General features: G+C 49.9%; 1 protein-coding gene across 1 annotated transcript in view; it reads right to left on the reverse strand.

Annotated features, from left to right (window-relative positions):
- csad (cysteine sulfinic acid decarboxylase) overlaps positions 1 to 24,870 on the reverse strand; it is a 152,746-nt gene that overhangs the window by 96,746 nt on the left and 31,130 nt on the right. Inside the window, exons 2-5 of the mRNA XM_072494103.1 lie at positions 10,690 to 10,850; positions 9,332 to 9,458; positions 8,733 to 8,823; positions 1,560 to 1,666 (exon numbers count right to left, since the gene is read on the reverse strand). Of these exons, the coding sequence (XP_072350204.1) occupies positions 1,560 to 1,666; positions 8,733 to 8,823; positions 9,332 to 9,458; positions 10,690 to 10,850 (486 nt within the window). The remainder of the gene's footprint in view (positions 1 to 1,559; positions 1,667 to 8,732; positions 8,824 to 9,331; positions 9,459 to 10,689; positions 10,851 to 24,870) is intronic.

Consider the following 24,870-nt stretch of genomic DNA (forward strand, 5'->3'; position numbering starts at 1 on the left):
CGGATTCGTCAGAGACAGTCAGCACAGATTTGTTGAGGCACGTTTGTGTTTAACTAACTTTTGTTTCATTTTTTACAGGATGTGTATATTGCTGGCTAGGCCCAGCATTTATTGCCCATCCCTAATTGCCCCTTGAGAAGGTGGGAGTGAGCTGCCTTCTTGAGCCGCTGCAGTCCGTCTGGTGTAGGTACACCCACAGTGCTGTTAGGGAGGGAGTTCCAGGATTTTGACCCAGTGACCGATATAGTTCCAATGATGAGTGACTTGGAGGGGAACCTCCAGGTGGTGGGGTTCCCAGGTATCTGCTGCTCTTGTCCTTCTAGATGGTAGAGGTCGTGGGTTTGGAAGGTGCTGCCTAAGGAGCCTTGGTGAGTTGCTGCAGTGCATCTTGTAGACGGTACACACGGCTGCTACTGTGCGTCGGTGGTGGAGGGAGTGAATGTTTGTGGAAGGGGGAGCAATCAAGCGGGGCTGCTTTGTCCTGGATGGTGTTGAGCTTCTTGAGTGTTGTTGGAGCTGCGCTCATCCAGGCAAGTGGAGAGTATTCCATCACACTCCTGACTTGTGCCTTGTAGATGGTGGACAGGCTTTGGGGGGTGGGTCCACTCTCCTGCCCTATCCCCGTAGCCCCGCGCATTGACCATGGTCGATCCACCTACCTTGCACATCTTTGGACTGTGGGACGAAACTGGAGCATTCGGTGGAAGGACACGGAGACACGCGCACATACACCCAAAGCCGGAATTGAACCCGGTCCATGGCGCTGTGAGGCAGCAGTGCTAACCACTGTACCATCACGCCATATTTATGATGGATGGAAAGTTGTTAATGAAGCAGCTGAAGATGGCTGGGCCTAGGACACTACCCTGAGGAACTCCTGCAGTGATGTCCTGGAGCTGAGATGATTGACCTCCAACCACCACAACCACCTTCCTTTGTGCTGGGTATGATCCAACCAGTGGAGGGTTCTCCTCACAACCCCCCGCCCCAGTCCTTGATGCCTTACTCAAACAAATGCTGCCTTGATTGAATGGAGGAGTAAACACAGAAGGTTGATAAGGTTACATGTTTGATGTAGTCTGTATGGATTTTAGCAAGCCTTTTGACGAGGCCCCACATGGCAGACAGTTCAGAAAATGAACAGCTTCACGGATAAGTTAGATTCAAAACTGGCTCCAAGGTGGGAAGATTCCAGATTTTATTGACTGAATTTAAATTCCACCAGCTGCGAGGTGGGATTTGAACCCGTGTCCCCTGAGCCTTAGCCTGGGCCTCTGGAATCCTAGTCCAGCGATGTTACCACGACACCACCTTCTGGAAGGACAGTGTAGAATGTGAGCATTCGCAATGCATAGCTACCTCCTAGCACAGACTCTCCCCTGAAGTGGTGATCAGTTTACCAGGAGACCAATCGAATGCAGTGCCCAACATTGAATTGGATAGGCGTCGCCGCTTCGAATATTAGACAAGGCGTTAGCCATGTGCGAGGAATGCTGGAAGAGCGGGATTGAAAATAAAGCATACAGCCTGACCCTGGGTTTGACTGTCGTGGCACTAACCTGGGCAGAAAATTCCATCGCCACACTGCCATCCAATAAGTGCGCGAAGCTTCTTCAACACCACCTCCTCCATCAGCACAAAGACTGGCGCAATCTCATAGGTGTATCTGTGTGAGAGAGAGGGAAGGAGAAAAAGAGAGTGAGAGGAGGAGAAAAAGAGAGAGGAGGAGAAAAAGAGAGCGAGCGAGAGGAGGAGAAAAAGAGAGGGGGAAGAGGGCGAAAGATAAGGGAAGCATTGGGGAAGCAAGGCAACCCCATGAAGAAGGAGTGTTGAAGAAAGAGTGAAGGATCGAGAGACATCATGGGGAAGGGAATAGGGTGTGAGCAGGAGAGAAACAAACAATACAAATCCAGTCTGTTGGATATCTTAAAACTGCAAGTTCAATACTACTTGGCCTAGTTCAGTCACAGACGCAAGTTCAGAACCCAAAGCTACCCATTACACTTCCACATCGACCACCGACAAATGCCACTGTAAGAATCCATGATACTAGCAGCATTTCAATCGAGTGAATTGAATGCCCTGTTATTGAACAGTTCATTGACTAGCACTTTCAATTCCAAAGTGGAAGGGGTTAACATGAGCAAGTAAACCTGCCAAGTCGTAACTTCGTACATCCCCTGACACCCCCGGATTTTTATACCCAAGCCCTGGAGCGGGACTGAACCTGAAACCTTGCACTCAAATGCGAGAGAGAGCTGGCAACTGAGCCCACAATGTTCTGCAATAATAGAATATTTTACATGGCTCCACATCGAAGCAATGGGAATATATGGCCTATGGTAGAATTTAGCATTCAGTTTAGAGAGTGAGAAATGTGGGTCAGAAGCAACTGTGCTACACTTAAATAACAGTAATTCTAAAGGAACGATGGCAGAGTTAGCTGGAGTGGACTGGGAAAGGGGTTTAGCAGGAAAGACGGTTGATCAACAATAGCAGATGTTTATGAAAATAGTTCATGATTCACAGCAAAGAGGTTTCTCGGAAGGGGATAAATCCAAGTAAGTTAAGGATAGTATTAAACTGAAAGAAAAAACCTATAACGTGGCAAAGATTAGTGGTAAATCAGAGCATCGAGAAAGTTTTCAAAACCAATAAGAGATGACCAAAATAAATATAATAAAAGGGTATACTCGCAACTACTTGCAGTAGGGGAGCATTTCGGGAACAGTGACCACAATTCAATAAGTTTTAAAGTGCTGGTGGACAAGGATAAGAGTGGTCGTAGGGTGAATGTGCTAAATTGGGGGAAGGCTAATTATGACAATATTAGGCGGGAACTGAAGAACCTAGATTGGGGGCGGATGTGAGGGTAAATCAACATCTGACATGTGGGAGGCTTTCAAATGTCAGTTGAAAGGAATTCAGGACCGGCATGTTCCTGTGAGGAAGAAGGATAAATACGGCAAATTTAGCGATCCTTGGATAACGAGAGATATTGTAGGCCTCATCAAAAAGAAAAAGGAGGCATTTGTCAGGGCTTGAAGGCTGGGAACAGACAAAGCCTGTGTGGAATATAAGGAAAGTAGGAAGGAACTTAAGCCAGGAAGACTAAAAGGGGTCACAAAATGTCATTGGCAAATAGGGTTAAGAAAAATCCCAAGGCTTTTTACACGTACATAAAAAGCAAGAGGGTAGCCAGGAAAAGGGTTGGCCCACTGAAGGACAGAGGAGGGAATCTATGTGTGGAACCAGAGGAAATGGGTGAGGTACTAAATGAATACTTTGCATCAGTATTCACCAAAGAGAAGGAATTGGTGGATGTTGAGTCTGGAGAAGGGTGTGTATATAGCCTGGGTCACATTGAGATCCAAAAAGACGAGGTGTTGGGCGTCTTGAAAAATATTAAGGTGGATAAGTCCCCAGGGCCTGATGGGATCTACCCCAGAATACTGAAGGAGGCAAGAGAGGAAATTGCTGAGGCCTTGACAGAAATCTTTGGATCCTCACTGTCTTCAGGTGATGTCCCGGAGGACTGGAGAATAGCCAATGTGGTTCCTCTGTTTAAGAAGGGTAGCAAGGATAATCCAGGGAACTACAGGCCGGTGAGCCTTACTTCAGTGGTAGGGAAATTACTGGAGAGAATTCTTCGAGACAGGATCTACTCCCATTTGGAACCAAATGGACGTATTAGCGAGAGGCAGCATGGTTTTGTGAAAGGGAGGTTGTGTCTCACTAACTTGATAGAGTTTTTCGAGGAGGTCACAAAGATGATTGATGCAGGTAGGGCAGTGGATGTTGTCTATATGGACTTCAGTAAGGCCTTTGACAAGGTCCCTCATGGCAGACTGATACAAAAGGTGAAGTCACACGGGATCAGAGGTGAGCTGGCAAGATGGATACAGAACTGGCTCGGTCATAGAAGGCAGAGAGTAGCAATGGAAGGATGCTTTTCTGATTGGAGGACTGTGACTAGTGGTGTTCCACAGGGATCAGTGCTGGGACCTTTGCTGTTCGTAGTATATATAAATGATTTGGAGGAAAATGTAACTGGTCTGATTAGTAAGTTTGCGGATGACACAAAGGTTGGTGGAATTGTGGATAGCCATGAGGACTGTCAGAGGATACAGCAGGATATAGATCGTTTGGAGACTTGGGCGGAGAGATGGCAGATGGAGTTTAATCAGGACAAATGTGAGGTCATTCATTTTGGAAGGTCTAATACAGGTAGGGAATATACAGTGAATGGTAGAACCCTCAAGAGTATTATCAGGCCCGACAAATTGATTAGAATTCTTTAAGGTGGTAACGAGCAGGATAGATAAAGGGGGACCAGTAGATGTCATAGACTTGGATTTCCAAAAAACATTCGATAAGGTACCACACAAAAGGCTACTTCATAAGATAAGAGCCCATGGTGTTGGGGGTTGTATATTAGCATGGAGAGAGGATTGGCTAACTGATAGAAGGCAGAGTTGGGATAAGAGGGGCATTTTCTGGAAGGCAACCTGTAACTCGGGGACTTCCGGTTGTGACCATGGAGTGATTGGTCACATACACGGCTGCTCCTGCTTAAAGTCACAGAAAAGAGCTCTTTTTACACAGAACTGGGTGGAATTTTGATGAAAAGGCGTAGGTGAATGCTAGAGGAGTAGTTTACCCCGGGAGTGGTATGTCTTCTGACCACCAGACCGGCAGAAAACAGTGAGAGATTTGGCTGAAAAGTTGAAACTATCTTGGGCTGTAGCGACAGCCTCTTTCAGCATGCAGGCGGGAAGGGCTGATGCAAGCTGGAAGGCCCCAGATACAGGAACTGATGGCTTTTATCAAGGAGGAATTCCATAAACAGAGGAAAGAAATGCGTGAGGATCATGCAAAGGCCATTGCAGGAGCTGTGGCACCCCTGAAGAGTTCTCTGGAACGGGTGGAGAGGTGTTTGGAGGTGCAGGGGTCACAGTTTTGGGAGATTGAAGGAGTGATCTCAGACCACAGTGATTGTGTGGTGGCTCTGGAGGCGGAGGTGGGGCTCCTAGGAGACCTTTGTAAAACATTGAGGGCAAAGGTGGAGGAGCAGGAGAATGCCTCGAGAAGGCTGAACCTGCGAATAGTGGGCCTGCCTGCAGGAGTGGAAGGTGTGAGTGCCACGAGGTACGTCTCGAGGATGCTGGTAGGGCTGGTGGTGGAAAGGGTGCTGGACAAGACGCCTGAAGTGGACCGAGCGCATAGGTCCCTGAAGCAGAAGCCTAGAGCTGGGGAGCCGCCGCGGGCGGTGATTGAGAGGCTCCACAAATTTGTGGAGAAAGAAAATTCTGCGGTGGGCCAGGGAGAAGCGTACCTGCGACTGGGAGGGACATCGGAGCTGAGTTGGCAAAACGGCGGGCAGGTTTCAACAAGGCCAAGGCGGTGCTGTACCGGCGGCAGATCAGGTTTGGGGTGCTCTACCTGGCGAAATTATGGGTGACGTTCGGAGGCCGGGAGTATTATTTTGAGACCTCAGAAGCGGCAACCTGTAACTAGTGGAGTGCCATAGGGGTCCGTGTTGTGGCTTCAGCTATTTTGGGGTGGCACAGTGGTTAGCACTGCTGCCTCACAGCGCCAGGATCCCAGGTTCAATTCCCCGCTGGGTCACTGTCTGTGTGGAGTTTGCACATTCTCCCAGTGTCTGTGTGGGTTTCTTCCGGGTGCTCCGGTTTCCTCCCACAGTCCAAAGATGTGCGAGTAGGTGGATTGGCCACACTAATATTTCTCCTCAATGTCCAGGGATGTGCAGGTTAGGTTATGGGATTACAGGTAGGGCAAAGTGGACACTTGTAAGTGGGCTCATTCGAAGGGTCGGTGCAGACTCGATGGGCCGAATGGCCTCCTTCTGCACTGTATATTAATGACTTGGATGACACAAAAATAGGTGGGAATGCAAGTGGTGAGGATGACACAGAGTCTACAGAGGGATATGGACAGGTTAGGGAGTGGGCAAAAACTTGGCAGATGGAATAAAATGAAGGAAAATGTGAAGTTCTGCACTTTGGCAGGAAGAATAAAGAAGCTGAATATTATTTAAATGGAGAGAGATTGCAGAAAGCTGCAGCACGGGGGGATCTGGGGGTCCTTGAGTATAAATCACTAAAAGCTACCTTGCAAGTCCAGCAGATAATTGGGAAGGCAAATGGAATATTGGTCTTTATTTCAAAGGGAATGGAGTATAAAAATAGGGATGTCTTGCTAAAACTGTACAAGGCTCTAGTTAGACCAGTTTTGGTCCCCTTATCTAAGGAAAGATAAGACCATAAGACATAGGAGCAGCGGAGTAAGGCCATTCGGCCCATCGAGTCCACTCCACCATTCAATCATGGCTGATTTCAACTCCAATGGGAGATATACTCCCATTGGAGGCAGTCCAGAGAAGGTTCACTAGGTTGATCCCGGGTATTGGGGGATTTTCATAGGAGGGTAAGTAGGGTGGGCCTGGACAGCACTGCTGCCTCACGGCGCTGAGGTCCCAGTTCAACCCCGGCTCTGGGTCACTGGCCGTGTGGAGTTTGCACATTCTCCCCGTGCCTGTGTGGGTCTCACCTCCACAACCCAAAGATGTGCAGGGTAGGTGGACTGGCCGCACTAAATTGCCCCTTAATTGGAAAAAATGAATTGGGTACCCTAAATTTTTTTATTTTTTACAAGAAGGATGGGCCTATACTCATTGGAGTTTAGACGAATGAGAGGCGACCTTATTGAGACATATCACATTCTCAGGGGGCTTGACAGGGTCGATGCTGAGAGGTTGTTTCCCTTTGTGGGAGAGTCTAGAACCAGAGGGCAGAGTCTCAGAGTGAGGGGTCGCCCATTTCAGACAGAAATAAGGAGGAATTTCTTCTCTCAGAGGGGAGTGAATCTGTGGAATTCTTTACCTCAGAGAGCTGTAGAGGCTGGGTCGGTAAGTATGTTCAAGGCTGAGATTTTTAATCAGTGAGGGAATCGAGGGTTATGGGGATAAGAGTGAGGGGATCGAGCGTTATGGGGATAAGAGTGAGGGGATCGAGGGTTATGGGGATAAGAGTGAGGGGATCGAGGGTTATGGGGATAAGAGTGAGGGGATCGAGGGTTATGGGGATAAGAGTGAGGGGATCGAGGGTTATGGGGATGAGTGAGGGGATCGAGGGTTATGGGGATAAGAGTGAGGGAATCGAGGGTTATGGGAATAAGAGTAAGGGGATCGATGGTTATGGGGATAAGAGTGAGGGGATCGAGGGTTATGGGGATAAGAGTGAGGGGATCGAGGGTTATGGGAATAAGAGTGAGCGGATTGAGGGTTATGGGGATAAGAGAGAGGGGATCGAGGGTTATGGGAATAAGAGTGAGGGGATCGAGGGTTATGGGGATAGGAGTGAGGGAATCGAGGGTTATGGGGATAAGAGTGAGGGGATCGAGGGTTATGGGGATAAGAGTGAGGGGATCGAGGGTTATGGGAATAAGAGTGAGGGGATCGAGGGTTATGGGAATAAGAGTGAGGGAATCGAGGGTTATGGGGATAGGAGTGAGGGGATCGAGGGTTATGGGGATAAGAGTGAGGGGATCGAGGGTTATGGGGATAAGAGTGAGGGGATCGAGGGTTATGGGAATAAGAGTGAGGGAATCGAGGGTTATGGGGATAAGAGTGAGGGGATCGAGGGTTATGGGGATAAGAGTGAGGGGATCGAGGGTTATGGGAATAAGAGTGAGGGAATCGAGGGTTATGGGGATAAGAGTGAGGGGATCGAGGGTTATGGGAATAAGAGTGAGGGGATCGAGGGTTATGGGGATAAGAGTGAGGGAATCGAGGGTTATGGGGATAAGAGTGAGGGGATCGAGGGTTATGGGAATAAGAGTGAGGGGATCGAGGGTTATGGGAATAAGAGTGAGGGAATCGAGGGTTATGGGGATAGGAGTGAGGGGATCGAGGGTTATGGGGATAAGAGTGAGGGGATCGAGGGTTATGGGGATAAGAGTGAGGGGATCGAGGGTTATGGGGATAAGAGTGAGGGGATCGAGGGTTATGGGGATAAGAGTGAGGGGATCGAGGGTTATGGGGATAAGAGTGAGGGAATCGAGGGTTATGGGGATAAGAGTGAGGGGATCGAGGGTTATGGGGATAAGAGTGAGGGGATCGAGGGTTATGGGGATAAGAGTGAGGGGATCGAGGGTTATGGGGATAAGAGTGAGGGGATCGAGGGTTATGGGGATAAGAGTGAGGGGATCGAGGGTTATGGGGATAAGAGTGAGGGAATCGAGGGTTATGGGGATAAGAGTGAGGGGATCGAGGGTTATGGGGATAAGAGTGAGGGAATCAAGGGTTATGGGGATAAGAGTGAGGGGATCGAGGGTTATGGGGATAAAGCGGGAAAGTGTAGTTGAGGATTATATCAGGTCGGTCATGATGTCATTGAATGATGGAAAAGACTTGATGGGCCGAATGGCCTACTTCTGCTCCTAGGTCTTATGGCCTCACACTTGTATGAACCCAATAGGAAGGCCAAGAGAATTCACATGCAAATGTGCAGCTTAGTAATCGCAGAAATGTGGAGACACCTCATCTTGTTGATGTTGAAGAGTGGAGGGGGTTGTTGGGGTGGAGAGAAATAGAGCGAGAAGGGGGATAAAAGAGGAATTTAAACCAGGGAAACAAAACAAAAAGAGTTCCGTCTTTTCCGATCAATGGAGCTTTCACAATACCCACTGGATCATCAGTAAATGCTGCTCACTGGCTTGTGTTCAGGGTTTCTGTAATATAACGTCCAACCAAGGAGTGATAATCCTGTCCTGCAAACAGCTGGTTGTAAAATCGAGGGTGAACTGAAGCATAAGAAAACAATGATGTCAGTCAGTCAGACGAAAACAGCCGCTTTAGTCAAATTTTTTAAAAACTGAATCTTGTTGATCACAGCTTCACCTTCACCCGAGGCCCCTAGCTCTGCAACCAGCCCGCCCCCAAAGCCTCTCTCCTTTCATTTAAAATGTTTAAAATTTACCTCATGACTCAGATTTTGATCGCCTATTTGAATACCTTATGACACTCGGGTTCACAATTTGTGAGGGAGATTGGTTGGAGGTTAAGGGTGGGGGCGGGTTGCGGTTGGGTAGTTTGGTTCGTGATGCAGAGCGGCACCAACAGCACGGGTTCTGGATAATTGGTAAGGTGGACTTTCCAATAAGGTGGATGGGTGAGAATATCTGACAAGATTTTAGAAATTGGGTTAACAGCTTCGCAACAAATGTGAAAATGCACAACAGATGTTGTGCTTCTAAACGCTGTGACGCACTAAAACAAAAGAACCAAAGGGCTAGTATGGGCGTTACCCACCCGTTTTGACACTGTATCGGATGATGTCTTGACAACGCTCTAGGAGTTTCTCGGGGGCTTCACCAGCATCAACTAAATCGAGGTCAAGAAGATCCCGCAGTTCTTCCGGTTCCTTCCATTCACAAACCTAGAGACAAGGAAAGCATGGGGTGCCCGCAAAGATAGCAGAGGGAGATGTTACCATTGTTAGTCCCATCTGGTTCATTGACAGTGCGTAGGAATGGGCAATGAATGAGGTTACAGATCTGCTTCTGGCTGACTTCTGAGAGAATGAACACCTGCCCAAACCAATGCAGGATTGGAAGAAGGAAACAAACTGTGGTGGCCATTTTGTATACACCAGTTTCTCCCACAGTCCAGACACCATTCACTTGCATGAGGTCTGTCTGTGTACAAGACTGGGAGGCACTCCAGTCACACAGCATCCGGAGTTGGAAATATATAATTCATTCGCTGTCGCGAGTCAAAATCCTGGAACTCTGTCCCTAACAGCACTGTGGGTGTAACTACACCACACGTACTTCAGTGGCCCAAGGCGGCTCACCACCACCTTCTCAAGGGGCAATTAGAGATGGGCAACGAGCAAGCAAGGCAAAGATCCCAAGATGGAATAATAAAAGATTCCCAACAGTTTGATCACCATTCCAGACAGTAACAGTGAGCAGAGCGTTCCACGCCTCCAAATATTGGGTTGATGTTCAGCAAGGGGACTGGTGTTGCATGTGTGTGGGTGGCCCCACTATTGTAAAGGGTAGTCAAGGCCTCTTTAGCTTTGCTTGCAACCCCCTGTGGAAGGTCCTCAGTAGATTTTTTTTTAAAGTGAGGAAGGTAACGCCAAACACCCTCAACTCCTCTTCAATCGAGCGAAGAATTGTGTGACAATGCAGTTTGCATTTACCACAGGACTGACAGAACAAACCCAGGCAAGAGGCCCCGTGACTGTGTTGGGCAGCACGGTAGCACAAGTGGATAGCACTGTTGCTTCACAGCGCCAGGGTTCCAGGTTCGATTCCCCGCTGGGTCACTGTCTGTGCGGAGTCTGCACATTCTCCCCGTGTCTGCGTGAGTTTCCTCCGGGTGCTCCGGTTTCCCCCCACAGTCCAAAGACGTGCTGGTTAGGTGGATTGGCCATGATAAATTGCCCAATTAGTGACCAAAAAGGTTAGGAGGGGTTATTGGGTTACGGGGATAGGGTGGAAGTGAGGGCTTAAGTGGGTTGGTACAGACTCGAAGGGTCGAATGACCTCCTTCTGCACTGTATATTCTATGTTCTATGTCCTATAAATGCTCAACCCCCAATTTTTTTTTTCTTGAGCGTACATGTTTGCTCACCACGAAATAATGGAAATTGTTCTTACCTTCTCATCGACACTTGTCCCTTTCCTGATGGCTTCTTCAAAAATGATCTGGAATGCATGGTGTACAAATTGTTCGCCTGCTTTAGAGTCACTCAGGGGTCCGTCCAGCAATATTCCGTCTACAATAACAGGACTCTTCCTAGATGGTCCATTGAGCTCTTCTAAATAAACAGAAACACAATCCAAGATGCACTTAGTGCACAAAGCAAGAAAAACCGCAGCTGCCAAGTGCGCAAGTCAATTGAATTAAAGGAAATTTGATGTCACAACAGGACGTCGGATTTTTAACCATCGCCCTGCAAATCATATTTTTGCACATCAGATTTCTTCGACTGCGAGCGACTAACGGCGCAGGAAGGGCAATGCGGCATCTGGGCATTTAGACCACAGGTTGTTCACCATTGGCGGCACGGTAGCATAGTGGTTAGCGCTGTTGCTTCACAGCGCCAGGGTCCCAGGTTCGATTCCCGGCTTGGGTCACTGTCTGTGCGGAGTCTGCACGTTCTCCCCGTGTCTGCGTGGGTTTCCTCCGGGTGCTCCGGTTTCCTCCCACAAGTCCCGAAAGACGTGCTGTTAGGTGAATTGGACATTCTGAATTCTCCCTCTGTGACCCGAACAGGCACCGGAATGTGGCGACTAGGGGATTTTCACAGTAACTTCATTGCAGTGTCAATGTAAGCCTGCTTGTGACACTAATAAAGATTATTATCTCCTTAGCCTTGTCAAACAATCAAAACCAGAGAACAATTTGATTGAATTTTTTGAGATGATCGGGTGTGTAGATGAGGGTAGTGCAGTTGATGTCGTTTATATGGATTTCAGCAAAACCTTTGACAAGATCCCACATGGGATACTTATAAAGCTGGTAAAAGCACATGGGAGCCAGGGTAACTTGGTAAGTTGAATTCTTTACCAGAGTAATTTGCCTCGTGCCACGCCCCGCCTCTCTCTCGTAGCCCTGCAAATTCTTCATCTTAGAATAAATTGTTCAATTCCCTTTGGAAAGCCTCGAGTGACTCTGCCTCTGCCACACTCTCAGGCCGCACATCCCAGACCCTACCCACTCGCTGTGTGACTCTGCCTCCGCCACACTCTCAGGCTGCACATCCCAGATCCTACCCACTCGCTGTGTGACTCTGCCTACGCCACACTCTCAGGCTGCACATCCCAGACCCTACCCACTCGCTGTGTGACTCTGCCTCCGCCACACTCTCAGGCCGCACATCCCAGACCCTACCCACTCGCTGTGTGACTCTGCCTCCGCCACACTCTCAGGCCGCACATCCCAGATCCTACCCACTCGCTGTGTGACTCTGCCTCCGCCACACTCTCAGGCCGCACATCCCAGACCCTACCCACTCGCTGTGTGACTCTGCCTCCGCCACACTCTCAGGCCGCACATCCCAGATCCTACCCACTCGCTGTGTGACTCTGCCTCCGCCACACTCTCAGGCCGCACATCCCAGACCCTACCCACTCGCTGTGTGACTCTGCCTCCGCCACACTCTCAGGCTGCACATCCCAGACCCTACCCACTCGCTGTGTGACTCTGCCTCCGCCACACTCTCAGGCCGCACATCCCAGACCCTACCCACTCGCTGTGTGACTGCCTCCGCCACACTCTCAGGCCGCACATCCCAGACCCTAACCCCTCGCTGTGTGACTCTGCCTCCGCCACACCCTCAGGCCGCACATCCCAGACCCTACCCACTCGCTGTGTTACTCTGCCTCCGCCACACTCTCAGGCCGCACATCTCAGATCCTACCCACTCGCTGTGTGACTCTGCCTCCGCCACACTCTCAGGCCGCACATCCCAGACCCTACCCACTCGCTGTGTGACTCTGCCTCCGTCATACTCTCAGGCTGCACATCCCAGACCCTACCCACTCGCTGTGTGACTCTGCCTCCGCCACACTCTCAGGCTGCACATCCCAGACCCTACCCACTCGCTGTGTGACTCTGCCTCCGCCACACTCTCAGGCCGCACATCCCAGACCCTACCCACTCGCTGTGTGACTGCCTCCGCCACACTCTCAGGCCGCACATCCCAGACCCTAACCCCTCGCTGTGTGACTCTGCCTCCGCCACACCCTCAGGCCGCACATCCCAGACCCTACCCACTCGCTGTGTTACTCTGCCTCCGCCACACTCTCAGGCCGCACATCTCAGATCCTACCCACTCGCTGTGTGACTCTGCCTCCGCCACACTCTCAGGCCGCACATCCCAGACCCTACCCACTCGCTGTGTGACTCTGCCTCCGTCATACTCTCAGGCTGCACATCCCAGACCCTACCCACTCGCTGTGTGACTCTGCCTCCGCCACACTCTCAGGCTGCACATCCCAGACCCTACTCACTCGCTGTGTGACTCTGCCTCCGCCACACTCTCAGGCTGCACATCCCAGACCCTACCCACTCGCTGTGAGACTGCCTCCGCCACACTCTCAGGCCGCACATCCCAGACCCTAACCACTCGCTGTGTGACTCTGCCTCCGCCACATTCTCAGGCCGCACATCCCAGACCCTACCCACTCGCTGTGTGACCCTGCCTCCGCCACACTCTCAGGCTGCACATCCCAGACCCTACCCACTCGCTGTGTGACTCTGCGTCCGCCACACTCTCAGGCCGCACATCCCAGACCCTACCCACTCGCTGTGAGACTGCCTCCGCCACACTCTCAGGCCGCACATCCCAGACCCTAACCACTCACTGTGTGACTCTGCCTCCGCCACACCCTCAGGCCGCACATCCCAGACCCTACCCACTCGCTGTGTGACTCTGCCTCCGCCACATTCTCAGGCCGCACATCCCAGACCCTACCCACTCGCTGTGTGACCCTGCCTCCGCCACACTCTCAGGCTGCACATCCCAGACCCTACCCACTCGCTGTGTGACTCTGCGTCCGCCACACTCTCAGGCCGCACATCCCAGACCCTACCCACTCGCTGTGTGACTCTGCCTCCGCCACACACTCAGGCCGCACATCCCAGACCTACCCACTCGCTGTGTGACTCTGCCTCCGCCACACACTCAGCCCGCACATCCCAGACCTACCCACTCGCTGTGTGACTCTGCCTCCGCCACACTCTCAGGCTGCACATCCCAGACCCGACCCACTCGCTGTGTGACTCTGCCTCCGCCACACTCTCAGGCCGCACATCCCAGACCTACCCACTCGCTGTGTGACTCTGCCTCCGCCACACTCTCAGGCCGCACATCCCAGACCCTAGCCACTCGCTGTGTGACTCTGCCTCCGCCACACACTCAGCCCGCACATCCCAGACCCTACCCACTCGCTGTGTGACTCTGCCTCCGCCACACTCTCAGGGCGCACATCCCAGATCCTACCCACTCGCTGTGTGAAAATGTTTCTCCTCATGTTGTCATCGCTTCTTTCACCAATCACCTTCAATCCGTGTCCCTCTGGTTCCAGAACCTTCCACCAATGGGAACAGTTTCTCCCCATCGACTCTGTCCAGACTCTCTCATGATTTTGAACATCTTGATCAAATCTCCTCTCCGCCTTCTCTCCTCCAAGGAAAACAGTCCCAGATTCTCCAATCTGCCCACAAAGTTCCTCATCCCCAGAACATTCTCCTAAATTTTTTCTTCACTCTCTCTAAAGCCTTCACATCCTTCCCTTGGGTGTGGGGCCCAGAACTGGACACAATGCTCCAGTAGAGGCTGAAGTAGTGTTTTATACAAGTTTAATATTACCTCCTAGCTCTTGTAATCTCTACCCCGATCAACAAAGCCCAGGATACCATATGCTTCATTCACCACACTCTCGATCTGTCCGGCACCTTCAATGATGTATGCACATAGACACCCAGGTCCCTGTACTCCTGCACCTTTTATACTGTCTCCTTGCATTTTGCGTACTAAAATATGTTGCTACTCTTCTTCAAATTTAATCTGCCACTTATTCACCCATTCCACCACCTGTCTATGTCCTTTTGGAACTCTACACTATCCGCCTCAAAAGTTAACAATACTTCCATGTCATCCACAGATTTTGAAATTATACCCAGTACACCGAGGTTTAGGTCAGTGGTAGGCAACCTGCGGCCTGGAGAAGGAGGGCTGGGGGTGACAAGAGGGCTGGGTGGGTAGGTGGAAAGACAGACAGAGAGCGATAACATGAACTCAAGCAGAGAAGCCAAGGATGACAAAAGAAGGAAGATGCTTCCCATGATTTATAAGTCTGCTGGGGAGGTAATTGGACTCTAAAGTCATTCTTGGAGATTGTTTGCTGAAATGCCAGCCCAAATTGATAAATCAATTCACATATTTGTCACAGATAGGCCTGTGTAGTTGTATTGGTTGAATGGTCTTTTACTCATTTTCTCCTCATTCGATGATGTTCTAATTTCTGACATGAAAGCAAAATACTCCAGATGATGGAAATATGAAATAAAAACAGAAAATGCTGGAAAAACGCAGAGGAGACATCGAAACGTTAACTTTTTTTTCCCTCTCTCCACAGATGCTGCCAGACCTGCTGAGTTTTTCCAGCATTTTCTGCTTTTATTTCAAATCTCTGATCATCGAAAGTCACAATTAACGGCTGTCCCACTGACAATGTTGTTGCACCCAGTAACAAGTACAGCGCAGAGTTCGCAGATCATTCGTTTGCGCTGAATTTGTTGGCTCCTGCTGAGTGTCTATAAGGAGAGTGGGGAAATGAAGAGAAGATGGCCTTTGTCATCCACGAATCGGCACGTCCAGGACGAAAGAGAACCGAGAGAGAGAGAGAGAGAGAACCGAGAGAGAGAGAGAACCGCATGAGAGAGAGAGAGAGAGAGAGAGAAAACCGCGAGAGAGAGAGAGAGAAAGAGAACCAAGAGAGAGAGAGAGAGAACCGAGAAAGAGAGAGAGAGAGAGAGAGAGAACCGAGAGAGAGAGAGAGAGAACCGCATGAGAGAGAACCGTGAGAGAGAGAGAACCGAGAGAGAGAGAGAGAGTTCAATGATAGCATCGTCATGGCTTGGTTGCCTTTAAAATCAAATTGCTTGGGCAGTTTTGTCACAGAGCCCAATCCAAGTGTTCTCAACCTCTTTGCTCAAGTTCCTTTCTCACTGTAGGAGAGGCCGGAGATGGGCAGCGCGGTGGCACAGTGGTCAGCACTGCAGCCTCACAGCTCCAGGGTCCCAGGTTCAATTCCAGCCTTGGGTGACTGTGTGGAGTTTGCACATTCTCCCAGTGTGTGCGTGGGTTTCCTCCCACAATCCAAAGATGTGCAGGTTAGGTGAATTGACCATGTTAAATTGTCCCTTAGTGTCCAAAGATGTGCAGGTTAGGTGGATTGGCCATGTTAAATTGTCCCTTAGTGTCCAAAGATGTGCAGGTTAGGTGGATTGGCCATGTTAAATTGTCCCTTAGTGTCCAAAGATGTACAGGTTAGGTGTATTGGCCATGATAAATTGTCCCTTAGTGTCCAAAGATGTGCAGGTTGGGTGGATTGGCCATGTTAAATTGTCCCTTAGTGTCCAAAGATGTGCAGGTTGGGTGGATTGGCCATGTTAAATTGCCCCTTAGTGTCCAAAGATGTGCAGGTTGGGTGGATTGGCCATGTTAAATTGTCCCTTAGTGTCCAAAGATGTACAGGTTAGGTGGATTGGCCATGATAAATTGTCCCTTAGTGTCCAAAGATGTACAGGTTAGGTGAATTGACCATGTTAAATTGTCCCTTAGTGTCCAAAGATGTTCAGGTTAGGTGGATTGGCCATGTTAAATTGTCCCTTAGTGTCCAAAGATGTGCAGGTTAGGTGGATTGGCCATGTTAAATTGTCCCTTAGTGTCCAAAGATGTACAGGTTAGGTGTATTGGCCATGTTAAATTGTCCCTTAGTGTCCAAAGATGTGCAGGTTAGGTGTATTGGCCATGATAAATTGTCCCTTAGTGTCCAAAGATGTGCAGGTTAGGTGGATTGGCCATGTTAAATTGTCCCTTAGTGTCCAAAGATGTGCAGGTTAGGTGGATTGGCCATGTTAAATTGTCCCTTAGTGTCCAAAGATGTACAGGTTAGGTGAATTGACCATGTTAAATTGTCCCTTAGTGTCCAAAGATGTTCAGGTTAGGTGGATTGGCCATGTTAAATTGTCCCTTAGTGTCCAAAGATGTGCAGGTTAGGTGGATTGGCCATGTTAAATTGTCCCTTAGTGTCCAAAGATGTACAGGTTAGGTGTATTGGCCGTGTTAAATTGTCCCTTAGTGTCCAAAGATGTGCAGGTTGGGTGGATTGGCCATGTTAAATTGTCCCTTAGTGTCCAAAGATGTGCAGGTTAGGTGGATTGACCATGTTAAATTGTCCCTTAGTGTCCAAAGATGTGCAGGTTAGGTGAATTGACCATGTTAAATTGTCCCTTAGTGTCCAAAGATGTTCAGGTTAGGTGGGGTTCTGGGGAGAAGGCGGGGCACTAGCCCTATGTAGAGTGCTCTTTCAGAGGGTTGGTGCAGACTTGATGGGCCCAATGGCCTCCTTCTGCACTGGAGAGATTCTATAGATGATTACAAACAAGGCCTGCTCGACATGTTGAGGTAAATTAGACGTTAATTACAAGCCTCAGACAAATGAGCATAGAGGATTATTTATGAGTGACATAAAAAAGTATATTACCATGGGAACTAATCAGGTGATGTGCGCAGACTAAGATAGGCTCCTGTAAATATGTAACCATCCTATTGATAAGACACAGAAATGGTGTTGATTTTCCCCGTTTATTTGCTCGGGCGGGAGTGGAAGTGCGGGTGCGTGCACAGTAACACATTCTCCCTTATATTCTGTATCAAACATCCATGTCTTGCACAAGTGCCTCAGCACTATGAAAAACTGCTGCGAGCATCAATAAATAGCTCAGGTTTCCTTTCATTCCTCCACCTCTCTAAGACTCTCATCAACTTCAAATGGTGAAAACAATAGAAATATTTCCACTTTGGACACAGAGCACGGCTCTCACACTCAATGTTGTGAGCAATCAGCACACACCTCACTTCACTTGTCCTCGCTTTACGTGAGAATCACTTCAGTCACACCGGCAGGAAAAACACTACCCGGACGGAAATCAGCGGAATGTGGCGACCCTGCGCAGGGGCAACGGTCAACAAAATGTCTCGTGGGCCCCACTCAGAACCCACTGCTCTGTCCAATAACCCCTCATGACTTTGAGCACATCAAACGCAAGGGTTCTACCTGTTTGTTTATTCCCTTATTTTCCCGTTCTTTTATTTTTGCCGTTACATTTTTGATCCATGGATGTTTAATGGACCTGTGACTTTAAGGCAAAGCAGGCTGCGCCTTTAATTCAAACAGAAGGATCCAGAAGGCTGTGCTGACTTAGACTGGTGCTCACAGACGGACCGGCACCAATGATAGAAATTGGGCGGAATCAGTGATGATTGATTGATGTGGCTGGTGGCCAATGAATTGGCCCAAAAGGCTGTGTTCTGCCCGGTAACAGGTGGGGATTGGATCCGATCCCACTGGAATGTTTCACAGCTTCAAGGGTTGAGATTTTGGTTTCAGTTTGACTCCTGGTTGCTCAGAGGAAGGACTGGTGTCCTCTCCCTTCTCCGTTGTTCTCCAGAAAGGCTGTGTTTCTGAGCTGGCAGGGAGTCTGGACAAATCTATGTGCAGGAGAACCATTACAGGCTGTGCCAGCAGAATCCAGGACCCACCAACTCTCTCTCCAGAGAAGGCAGAGGCCTGGAAAGAAACCACAAACTTAAAGCAAAGTTTGAGGTAGGGCAAAGGGGCCTCTCCAGGGAAAGCGGAGTGTAATATTGTGTAATCTGAGTGTAAGCTGAGTGAGAGGGGCTGTTTAGCACAGGGCTAAATCACTGGCTTTGAAAGCAGACCAAGGCAGGCCAGCAGCACGGTTCAATTCCCGTACCAGCCTCCCCGAACAGGCGCCGGAATGTGGCGACTAGGGGCTTTTCACAGTAACTTCATTTGAAGCCAACTTGTGACAATAAGCGATTCTCATTCTCATATATTTCTAAACTACAGAGATGATCATCACAGTCTGTAAACCGGAAGTGTGAAGAACCACCATTGGAAGCAAAGACTCTTATCTTTTGACCATTAACCTTATTATTTTTACCCACTCTGTGTTTGTCTGTCTGGTGTGTGTGGGTAGAGGGTGGGACAGTTAAAGGGGGTAGTAGGTTAGCTTGTTATCCAGTTGCAGTGCTCCACGTTGGGCACTATTCCTTGGGCAGCATGGTAACACAGTGGTTAGCACGATTACTTCACAGCGCCAGGGTCCCAGGTTGATTCCCGGCTTGGGTCACTGTCTGTGCGGAGTCTGCACGTCCTCCCCGTGTCTGCGTGGGTTTCCTCCGGGTGCTCCGGTTTCCTCCCACAGTCCAAAGATGTACAGGTTAGGTAATTTGGACATTCTGAATTCTCCCTCAGTGTACCCGAACAGGAATGTGGTGACTAGGGGCTTTTCACAGTAACTTCATTGCAGTGTTAATGTAAGCCTACTTGTGACAATAATAAAGATTATTATTTACTGCATATATCGTTATTCTGGTTATAAATAAACAGTAATTGTGTTTCAACTTACACACCTGGTGACTGTAATTATTGGGTAGCCAGGGACCAAAAATTTTGGGAGTTTTTAAATCAGAATGATTGGTAAATTCACTTGTGACTCTAGGGCCTGTACGGCTGGAATTGACTGTGCACTTGCCCAGGGTGTCGTAACACAAATTTACTCTCAACCTCCTCTTCGACAAGGAAAATGGCCCCAACTTCTCCAATCTATCCACGTCACTGAAGTTAGGCTTTCCTGAAACCATTCTTGTGAATCTTATCTGCACTCTCTCTGGAGCAGTGGTGGCCAGCATGCGCCCCATTTGGGTTTGGAGTGCGATGCACGAGACATTTTGTTGTCTGTAACCCACATGCAGGATTGCCACACTCTGCTGATTTCTGTCGGTGCAGCTTTTTCCTCCTGGTATGACTGAAGTGATACGCACGTGGCACAGTGGCTAGCACTTCTGCCTCACAGCGCCAGGGACCCAGGTTCGATTCCGGCCTTGGGTGACTGTCTGTGTGGATTTGCACTTTCTCCCGGTGTCTGCGTGGGTTTCCTCCGGGTGCTCCGGTTTCCTCCCACAGTCCAAAGATGTGCAGGTTAGGTGGATTGGCCATGCTAAATTGTCCCTTAGTGTCCAAAGATGTGCAGGTTAGGTGGATTGGCCATGTTAAATTGTCCCTTCGTGTCCAAAGATGTGCAGGTTAGGTGGATTGGCCATGATAAATTGCCCCTTAGTGTCCAAAGATGTGCAGGTTAGGTGGATTGGCCATGTTAAATTGTCCCTTCGTGTCCAAAGATGTGCAGGTTAGGTGGATTGGCCATGATAAATTGCCCCTTAGTGTCCAAAGATGTACAGGTTAGGTGGATTGGCCGTGTTAAATTGTCCCTTAGTGTCCAAAGATGTGCAGGTTAGGTGGATTGACCATGATAAATTGTCCCTTAGTGTCTAACGGTTAGGTGGGGTTATGGGGATAGGGTGAGAGAATGGGCCTAGGTAGGATGCTCTTTCAGAGGGTCGGAGCAGACCTAATGGGCTCCTTATGCACTGTATATGGTAACATTCATGGCCAACACAAGAGCCTAACCATTGCTCCTTGACATTCAATGGCATTACCAATGACCACAAACTGAACTGGACCCAGCCATATAAATACTGTGGCTACCAGAGCAGGTCAGAGGCTGGGAATCCTGCGGTGAGTAACACACCTCCTGACTCCCCAACGTCTGCCCACCATCTACACGGCACAAGTCAGGAGTGTGATGGAACACTCTCCTCTTGCCGGGATGAGCGCAGCTCCCACAACACCGGGACAAAGCAGCCCCGCTTGATTGGCACCCCCATCCATGAACATTCACTCCCTCCACCACCGATGCACAGTAGCAGCCGCGTGTACCATCTACAAGATGTACCACAGCAGCAAGTCACCATCGATTTGAGGATGGTGTCGACACAGGGTGGTGAGTTGCTGCCATGGGTCTTGACGTGACCCAACAGGCCGATTGCCGATCCACAGATCTTTGGGCACATGGCTCAGCATGTCCCACAAGGACCAGCGAGCAGGATTGGCCTCCCTTTCCTTCCTCCTCTGCTACCACTCTACCACTCTGCCTCACCGTTAAGGTGTTGTGACTCCGGACTTCTGGTGGCGACTATGGAGTGAAAGGTCGCACATTTGGCAGCTCCCGCTCTTGGTGTTTCTTTTGTGGCTTTTAAGCAGGATTTCTACAGGAATTTTTCAAAATAAAGGAGTAAAATCGAGGGGAGAAGGAGGTGACCCCTAGCTTCTGGAGCTGCGCCCGAGGAAAAATCGGAAAAGGAGAAATCAAAAGTTGGTCGGAAGTGAGGACCAGAGTTCGAGGGAGTCAATGGCAGGGACGTAGGGTCGGACTTCGCCAGCTCAATGGTCGACAGACCAGTTGGTGGACTTCTTGACCGAGAAGTTCACTCAACATCGCAAGGTGTGTGCAGCGGACCTAGCCCGGGCGGTGGACTCGATCAGGGCGGTAGTCGACCGAGTGGAGGAGAGATTGACGACCCAGGGACAGGCGATCCAGAAGCTGGAGGAGCTGGTGGCGGAACGGGAGGAGCAGTCCACCGCGATGGCAGCAGCGATCGGGATGTTACAGGACTAACAGAAACGGCTGCTGGAGAAGGTGGAGGACCTGGAGAACCGTTCTCGGATCCAGATGCGTATGTGGGGAAGATGCTGGAGAAGCCGATAGGGGAGGGTGCGTTCCACAAACAGCTGGAGGTGGACCGGACCCCACAGGGCGCTTATGCGTAAGCCCCAGGGGAGTGAGCCCCGAGGGCGATGGCGGTACGGCTGCATCGGTTCCTAGATAAGGAACGTATCATGAGGTGGGCCAGGCAGACGAAGCGGTGCATGTGGGAAGATGCTGAGATCCGGGTGTACCAGGACTTGGAAGCAGAACTCGCAAAGAGAAGGGCGAGTTTTAATTAAGTCAAGGCGGCCCTGTATGAGAAGCAAATAAAGTTTGGACTGCTTTACCCGGCCCGACTATGGGTGACCTACGAGGGTCAGGAGCTGTACTTTGGCTCGCCGGAGGACGTGGCGGACTTTATGAAGGACAATAATTTGATGGGAAAATAAGGACCTTGTACCTTGACTGTGGAGAACTGAGCTAGGAGTGATGTTTTGCTTTGTAAAAACCTTAAGACTTTTAACTTTTAATTTAATTTGCAATGTTCGAAAAGATGTTTGTGATTCTGCATGTATAATTCTTTTTCTTTTTTCCGGTCTTTTTCATCTGGCTCTGTTTGAAGGTGTGAGAGTAGATAAGATTTTGTTGAGGGAGGAGGGGTCGCACTATGTGCTTGGACCTTGGGAGGGATTGTTTGTTTGTTTTTTGTGCTTTGTGCCATTGTTCTGGGAACTTATGCGCCGGGAGCTGCCAGGCTACTAGCTGGAAGGGCTAGTTCACGGAAGCAAAGTGGGGGGTGAGCTTAAGATCAATGTAGCGGGGGGAGGGGGGGGGGTGGTTAGACTGCTGACGAGGAGGGGACTTTCAAGGAGGTGTTGGAGGAGGGGAGTGGACAACGGTAGCTGCCAGGGGGGCGGGCCAGGTGAGGTGCGGGGCATGGGCTGGCCTAGGAAAGGTCATGGCTGATTGACAGGGGAGAGGGATAGAGTGCCCTCCGACCAGGTTGGTCATGTGGAACGTACGTGGGCTGAATGGGCCGGTCAAAAGGGCCTGTGTGTTTGCATACTTGAGGCGGCTGAAGGCGGACGTGGCCATGTTGCAAGAGACGCACTTGAAGCTGGGAGACCAAGTTAGACTGAAGAAGGGATGGGTCGGGCAGGTGTTTCATTCGGGACTGGACTTTAAAACAAGGGAGGTGGCAATCCAGGTTAATAAAAAGGTGGCATTCGAGGTGGGGAGGATAGAGACAGATTTGGGGTAGATTTATTATGGTTAACAGGAAGCTGGAGGGAATAGCAGTGGTGTTGGTAAATATATACGCCCCACACTGGGATGATGTCTCGTTTGTCAGGAGGGTGCTGGGGAAGATTCCAGACTTGGACTCACACCAGCTGATTATGGGGGGAGATTTTAACGCGGTTTTAGATCTGAGACTAGAGCGGTCGAGTTCCAGGTCGGGAAAGGTGTCAGCAATGGCAAAAGAGCTGCGGGGGTTCATGGAGCGCATGGGAGGGGTGGATCCATGGAGATTCAGGAGGCCAAGGAGCAAGGAGTATTCATTTTACTCCCATGTGCACAAGGTGTATTCCAGGATAGACATTTTCGTACTGGACTAAACGCTGTTAGCTGGGATAGCGGGCACTGAATATTCAGCAATCGTGGTGTCGGATCACGCCCCACACTGGATTGACCTACGAGTAAGCACAGGAAGGACCCAGCGTCTGCAATGGAGGTTAGATGTAGGGCTGCTAATGGAGGATGAGGTCTGTGAGCGGGTGAGGGAGGCCATTCGGGGGGACATAAAGAACAATGACATGGGAGAGACCGCGGCAGGGGTGGTTTGGGAAGCATTGAAGGCGGTTATTGTAGTAATCTCTGTATGTGCATGTACACAAGGGGTTAATGTGTAATCAGTAGCACCACATGATCACTAGAGGGCAGGACCAACAGGGGTATAAAAGGCAACCACATTGTGCCTCCCTCAGTCTCTCTCTCTCTCGGGTGCACTGTGACCAGGACAATATCAGATTAGTTCAGATGGCTAGTGGAGTTACGTATAGTTACCGTAGTTAGATCTTGTTAACCTTATCACTAGTGTCAAAGTTAAAGTAAAGAACTCATGCAATTATTGTTATAGTTACTCAATAAACCTTTTGTTACTACTGGACAAGTTCGAGACTTCTTCATCGAGATTCAGAAGACCTCATCATTAACCAAGGATTGAGTAGCACATGTTACCCACCACACAGATAACAAAACAGTTATCAGAGGGGAATTTATTTTGATTCGGGCCCAGAGGGAGAAGACTGAATGGGCGGAGTTGGACAGGCTGGTAGGTGAAATCTTACAGGTGGACAGGAGATATGTGGAGTCTCCGGATGAGGAGCTCCTGAAGGAGCGTCAGAGATTCCAAATGGAATTTGGGCTCCTGTCCACAGGCAAGGCAGAGGCGCAGTTGAGGAGGGTGAAGGGGGTGGTGTACGAATATGGGGAGAAAGCTAGCACATCAGCTGAGGAAACGGGACGGCAAGGGAAACTGGGAAGGTAAAGGATATGAGGGGGAAGGTGGTGGTGGACCCGGGGGCGGTAAATGATGCGTTTCGTGAATTCTATTGTTGACTTTATAAATCGGAACCCCCCAACCGGGGAGGAGGGTATGAAGCGATTTCTGGTTGGGGGGGGGGCTAAAGTTCCCGGAGGTAGATGAGGAGCTGGTGGAAGGCCTGGGGGGCCCCATTGGGCTCGGGGAGGTGATAGACGGATTGGGGGGGGGGGGGCAAAGCAATCGGGTAAGGCCCCGGGACCTGATGGATACCCGGTGGAGTTCTACAAAATGTTTTCTGGGTTACTGGGGCTGCTCCTGGTTCAGGCTTTTAATGAGTCTAAGAGTTGGGAATGCTACCCCCAACGTTATCACAAGCATCGATCTCTCTCATTTTGAAGCGGGTGGAGTGGAAGTACCTATGGGATATTCTAGGCAGGTTCGGGTTTGGGCAGGGATTTGTGGATTGCGTCTGGTTGCTATACCAGGCCCCGGTGGCGAATGTAAGAACCAACCCAGTCCCGTCAGAATATTTTAATCTTTGTAGGGGGACAAGACAGGGGTGCCCACTCTCCCCACTACTGTTTGCCCTGGCCATAGAGCCCTTGGCAATGGCCCTTGGGTCATCGAATGTCTGGCGGGGGATAGTGAGAGGGGGGTGGAGCACAGGGTCTCACTCTACGCGGACGATTTACTGCTTTATATCAGACCAGTTGGGGGGATGGCTGGAATTATGGAGACACTGGAAGAATTTGGGCGGTTTTCAGGCTACAAGTTAAACATGGGAAAGAGCGAGGTGTTTGCGATTCAGGTACGGGGGCAGGAAAGGAGACTGGGAGGAGCTTTAGGTATCTGGGGATTCGGGTGGCTAAGGATTGGGGACAGCTCCACAAGTTAAATCTGGGTCAAGCGGTCGATCAGATGAAAA

The sequence above is a fragment of the Scyliorhinus torazame genome, chromosome X (genome assembly GCF_047496885.1).
Source record: "Scyliorhinus torazame isolate Kashiwa2021f chromosome X, sScyTor2.1, whole genome shotgun sequence".
Taxonomy (NCBI): Eukaryota; Metazoa; Chordata; class Chondrichthyes; order Carcharhiniformes; family Scyliorhinidae; genus Scyliorhinus; species Scyliorhinus torazame.